Source organism: Bos mutus, chromosome 8 (assembly GCF_027580195.1).
Source record: "Bos mutus isolate GX-2022 chromosome 8, NWIPB_WYAK_1.1, whole genome shotgun sequence".
NCBI classification, from domain to species: Eukaryota; Metazoa; Chordata; class Mammalia; order Artiodactyla; family Bovidae; genus Bos; species Bos mutus.
The window spans coordinates 52,647,035-52,653,034 of NC_091624.1; the positions used below are offsets into that span (position 1 = coordinate 52,647,035).

The 6,000-nt window shown below is 40.0% G+C and overlaps 1 protein-coding gene across 1 annotated transcript in view; it reads right to left on the reverse strand.

Annotated features, from left to right (window-relative positions):
* LOC102279750 (phospholipid-transporting ATPase FetA-like) overlaps positions 1-5,181 on the reverse strand; it is a 74,553-nt gene extending 69,372 nt beyond the window's left edge. Inside the window, exon 1 of the mRNA XM_070375688.1 lies at positions 5,103-5,181. Within this exon, the coding sequence (XP_070231789.1) occupies positions 5,103-5,145 (43 nt within the window). The 5' untranslated portion in view covers positions 5,146-5,181. The remainder of the gene's footprint in view (positions 1-5,102) is intronic.
* Positions 5,182-6,000: the final 819 nt, after the last annotated feature.

Here is a 6,000-nt window from a genome sequence, read left to right on the forward strand (position 1 = left end):
TTCCTGCAAACATGGGCACAATAAAGGACAGAAATGGTATGGACCTAACAGAAGCAGAAGATGTTAAGAAGAGGTGGCAAGAATACACAGAAGAACTGTACAAAAAAGATCTTCATGACCCAGATAATCACAATGGTGTGACCACTGGACTAGAGCCAGGCATCCTGGAATGCGAAGTCAAGTGGGCCTTAGGAAGCATCACTATGAACAAAGCTGGTGGAGGTGATGGCATTCTAGTTGAGCTATTTCAAATCCTAAAAGATGATGCAGTGAAAGTGCTGCACTCAATATGCCATTAAATTTGGAAAACTCAGCAGTGGCCACAGGACTGGAAAAGACCAGTTTTCATTCCTATCCCAGAGAAAGGCAATGCCAAAGAATGCTCAAACTATTGCACAATTGCACTCATCTCACACACTAGCAAAGTAATGCTCAAAATTCTCTAAGCCAGGCTTTAATAGTATGTGAACTGAAAACTTCCAGATGTTCCAGTTGGATTTAGAAAAGGTAGAGGAACCAGAGATCAAATTGCCAACATCTGTTGGATCATGGAAAAAGCAAGAGAGTTCCAGAAAAATATCTACTTCTGCTTTATTGACTATGCCAAAGTCTTTAACTGTGTGGATCACAACAAACTGAGGAAAATTCTTCAAGAGATGGGAATACCAGACCACCTGACCTACCTCCTAAGAAATGTGTGTGCAGGTCAAGAAGCAACAGTTAGAACTGGACATGGAACAACACACTGGTTCCAAATAGGAAAAGGAGTACGTCAAGGCTGTATACTGTCACCCTGCTTATTAACTTATATGCAGAGTACATCATGAGAAATGCTGGGCTGGAGGAAGCACAAGCTGGACTCAAGATGCTGGGAGAAATATCAATAACCTCAGATATGCAGATGATACCACCCTTATGGCAGAAAGTGAAGAACTAAAGAGCCTTCTGATGAAAGTGAAAGATGAGAGTGAAAAAGTTGGTTTAAAGCTCAACATTCAGAAAACTAAGATCATGGCATCCAGTCACATCACTTCATGGCAAATAGATGGGGAAACAATGGAAACAGTGACAGACTTTATTTTGAGGAGCTCCAAAATCACTGCAGATGGTGACTTCAGTCATGAAATCAAAAGACGCTTGCTCCTTGGAAGAAAAGTTATGACCAACCTAGGCAGCATACTAAAAAGCAGAGACATTACTTTGTCTACAAAGGCCCATCTAGTCAAAGCTATGGTTTTTCCAGTGGTCACATATGGATGTGAGAGTTGGACTAGAAAGAAAGCTGAGGGCCGAAGAATTGATGCTTTTGAACTGTGGTGTTGGAGAAGACTCTTGAGAGTCCCTTGGACTGCAAGGAGATCCAACCAGTGCATCCTAAAGAAAATCAGTCCTGAATGTTCATTCGAAGGACTAACGCTGAAGCTGAAGCTCCAATACTTTGGCCACTTGATGCAAAGAACTGACTCATTTGAAAAGACCCTGATGCTGGGAAAGATTGAAGGAGGGAGGAGAAAGGGACAACAGAGGATGAGATGGTTGGATGGCATCACTGACTCAATAGACATGAGTTTGAGTAAGCTCCAGGAACTGGTAATGGACAGGGAAGCCTGGCGTGCTGCAGGCCATGGGGCTGCAAAGAGTTAGACACAACTGAGCGACAGAACTGATCTGAACAACATAAACAAGTGGCTATAAGTCTTCGCTGGACTAGTTTACCACCCAGCTATGCAGCTTATAATTTGTTCTTCTGGACTAGTATGTTTCTTTCTTGTTTCATTCTCGCAATTACTAGGATTAGCTGAATAAAGGTGGGGGAATTTGAGATGGGACTGACAGAAAGTTTGGTTGTACTTTATTTTGACTAGTTAGTGGCTTATTTACAACCTGATGATATGAGAGCTTCTGTTAACCATTATAATTTAGGTTGTGCAAAGCAATGGAACATGTATGGCTCAGATAACTTAGATGCATCTAGGATTTAGAGGTGCTGCATGGCCTATGCTCTTTGTACAGGAACTTTCTCAGGGACCCAGATGGCTGCCTGATTAAAGCAGAGTACCAGGGTAGAACTGGTGTTTCTATGGTATTAAGGTGATCCAGTACATGAGCAGGTTGCTTTTCTACTATGTTCATTCTCAATTTGCTCAGGCATTGGTTAATAAAATCAGTCTCTCCCCTGGTGTTTGCCTTTCCAACCAAACCCGACACACCAGCACAGCCTCTAAATTTTTTCAAAAATATTATTTTATGCTGCTTGATAAGTTTCTAACATTTTCTTATTGAACTTCACATTCTTATTAAATTTAATCCTAGATATAACTATGTTTTTATAATTAATTTAAATTGGAGGATAACTACTTTTACGGTATTGTGATGGTTTTTGCCATGCATCAACATGAATTGGCCACAGGTATACATGTGTTCCCCTGCCCCCATACTAACTATGTTTTTAACTTAATAAAGGTCTAACAGGTTTTCCCAGCAACTTATCTAGGTGTAGCAAGCTATCCCATCTAAGCGTAGCAGCCCCAAGGGATACATGGAGTTGAGGCTCTGCACAACAACTGAATACATACCTCCCTCTTTAAGTTTAGGAGTAAAATAAAGCAGGCAGATCCCAAAGTTCAGAGCCTGAGTTGGTGGAGACAGACTGAGACTTCAAAGTGGGTAATGGGATTAACCAAAACCTAGTTCTGGCTCTTTGATCCCAGACCTGCTATGAAAAAGAAGAGTAGGATTTTCACCATGAAGGAAAGAAAAAATTGAGGCCTAGAAAGTTGAATTTCTTAAGATGCCTCTGAAAAAAGGAAAAGCTGGAACAATGAGAAAAGTGGTTAAAACTTCAGTTAGCACAATCATCTAGAAGAAACTAAAAGTCTGAGAGAAAAAGAAGACAAACTTAAGGAAAGAGAGTAGCCAGTCATGTTTGAGATACTAAAGACAGAAAAAAAAAGTTTTAGATGAGACAATAAATGATTAATTCAAGATTCCCTAGGGCTTGTGAATACTGTTGAGAAAAGACTGGGATGACCAAGTGTTTTCCCCATTGCATGTTAATTCAAAGTTTATTTGTGTTTGGCTGAAGCAAGAGTGAGAAAATGTGAATTACAGATGAGAAGTTAGAACTATAGAAGATTGCAAATTAGCTTAGACAAGGAGAGTCTAGGAGATGATCTAGTTGAAGTAGTCATGGCTATGGAATTCAAGGGGACAAACATTTAGCTCTTTTTATGGCTGAATAATATTCCATTTGTGGGGTGTGTGTGTGTGTGTGTGTGTGTGTGTGTGTGTGTAGCAGCTGGGATCCATTCATCTGCCTGTGAACACTTAGGTTGTTTCCACGTCTTGGCTATCGCAAACAGTGCTGCTGAAAACATAAGGGGTGCATGTTCTGGTGATGGCCATTCTGACAAGTGTCAGGCGGGTATTTCATTGTAACTTGATTTGCATTTTAATAATTAGCAATGTTTAGCACATTTTTTCATGTGCCTACTGGCTATTTGCACTTCTTTTTTGGAGAAATGTCTAGGTATTCTGTTCATTTTTTTATTGGGTTGTTTGGCTTTTCTGTTGCTGTTATTAAATTGTATGAGCTGTTTAGAAATTAAGTCCTTGTTGGTCACATCGTTTGCAAATATTTTCTCCCAATCCATAGGTTGTCTTTTCATTTTGCCTATGGTTTCCTTTGCTGCACAAAAGCTTGTAGGTTTGATAAGGTACAATTTATTTTTGCTTTAATTTCTATTGTCTTGGGAGACTGACCAAAGGCATTGTTGTAACATTGTTACGGTTTATATCAGAATGTTTTTAATATGTTCTCTTCTGGGAGTTTTATGGTGTTATATTTTTAAGTCTTCAAGCCATTTCAAGTTTATTGTTGTGTACTGGTGTGAGGGTATGTTCTGATTTCATTGATTTACACTATCCTCCATGTTTTCTGTTCATAAGAAGACGCAGGAGAAATTGGTCAGTTAGCCTGTTTTCCTTAGCCCTCTCTCTTTCAGCAGTTCTGAGAGTACAAGCAGTCTTGCTGCTTCTTCCCTCTGTTGGGAGTTGCCTGACTTCCTCTTCCTTGAACTAGGGACTCTGTCCTTGTCATGGGCTACTTCCAGGAATCAGACAACTGCGTAATAACAGAAAGAAAAGAAGGTGTGCTGCTAAGCTGCTAAGTCACTTCAGTTGTGTCTGACTCTGTGCGACCCCATAGATGGCAGCCCACCAGGCTCCCCTGTCCCTGGGATTCTCCAGGCAAGAACACTGGAGTGGGTTGCCATTGCCTTCTCCAATGCATGAAAGTGAAAAGTGAAAGTGAAGTCGCTCAGTCATGTCCGACTCCTAGCGACTCCATGGACTGCAGCCTACCAGGCTCCTCCATCCATGGGATTCTCCAGGCAAGAGTACTGGAGTGGGGTGCCATTGCCTTCTCCGAAAGAAGGTGTAGTGTGGCCTTAAATCAGTGACCTAGATTCATTCTCTGTACCTTCTCCATTCTTCAATAGGAAGCCTAAACATAGAGCTACAGGCTGGTTTGCTTTCTCAAAATTTTATGTCAGAAAAAGATGTTTTTTTTTTTTCATCTCAGGCTGGTTTATCCTTAAAGATGCCTTGGCTGTGATAACCCCAGCTCCTTTTAGTACTTATATTCACCACAGGAAAGCATGAAGTGGTACAGAAATCCTCTCTCACACCATAGCCAGATTCGCTAGCCCTGTCTGTAAAAAGTCTACAAAAGCTGACCTTATCTGCTTCAGCAACTGATTTTCCACATTGACCGCTTCTCTTTTAGCAAGAGGCAGTTGTGAACAATGGGGAGAGGAAAAGGAACACACGTTTTCCTGTTCAACTTCCAATAAAAGTACAAAAGATGAGCAATTGTAACTACTTAAAATTTTCAGACGGCAAAATGATGGAGCCTCTCATTTTAAGTACAAAGGATTTACTTCTGCAAAGTATATTTCCTTTCCTGGTCAGTTAGCTCAACTGGTAGTTTGGTAGGTTGGCAGTCTATTTATTCGTCCTGTATGAGAGTGCACACACACGTGCAAGCATGTATGCACTTTTTAGAGGCAATAATGATGTACAGACTTAAGAGTTTCCCCTACCTCTATTTTGTTTGTCCTCACTTTCCTTTTCAGATACAGACATCTCAGGGCAGTTTCAGTTATTATTCCCCGGAACTTCTGTAAGGAAATAAAAACATTTAGAATGAGTTCTCATTGCCGATACCATTTGACTTAAACATATACTTAAGAAACTTGGAACTTGACCTCTAAAATCCAAAATAAATCTACCTCTAAAAATACATATGCTAAATTTTAGAATTCATTTCAAACATCCTTATCATAAAGTTATAGTTTTAAAACTTGGGAAATAAATTCCACTTTCTAGCAACCAAATCTAAGCTGATAACTATAATCTGTCAGAAAAATTAGCTGAAACTTGGAAACAGGAAAAAGAAATTATTGGGTGATCTTTCAGTGAAGTTCTGGGCCTGCACCTTTGATAAGCTTTTTATTGACTGGAGTGTTCTATAACTCCAGCGGGCAGCAGTTAACTTATGGATTTTCATCTAATACAGATAAAAATATTTTATGTCTAGTGGAAAAGATAACTCCAAAATTTAGGACTAACTTTAGGCGCCAGTGAGTTAATAATAGTTGGATGTAAAACGAGAAATGAAGTGCTGGTTATTGTGACAAATTGATCAGTGCATGCTTTCTATAAAAGTATCCAACATTTTTAAAAAGTAAAATGAAATATTGTGTATGCCAAAAAAATTCACATGTGCTGCAAGTTTTGTACCCCAACCTGAGGTCTGTTTCTTCTGCCAGCAGAATCTGTGTGCTCCTAACCAACATTAGCTATTCTAGCATCCCCACTCTTGAGGCACCCTGAGACATCTCAGAAACCCCCACAGTAGGTTCAAATCCCACAGGGCCATCAGCAGCTTTGAGAGGGTAGCTTGGCTAAATGCACACAAGCAGTACAGCTTGGAATGTG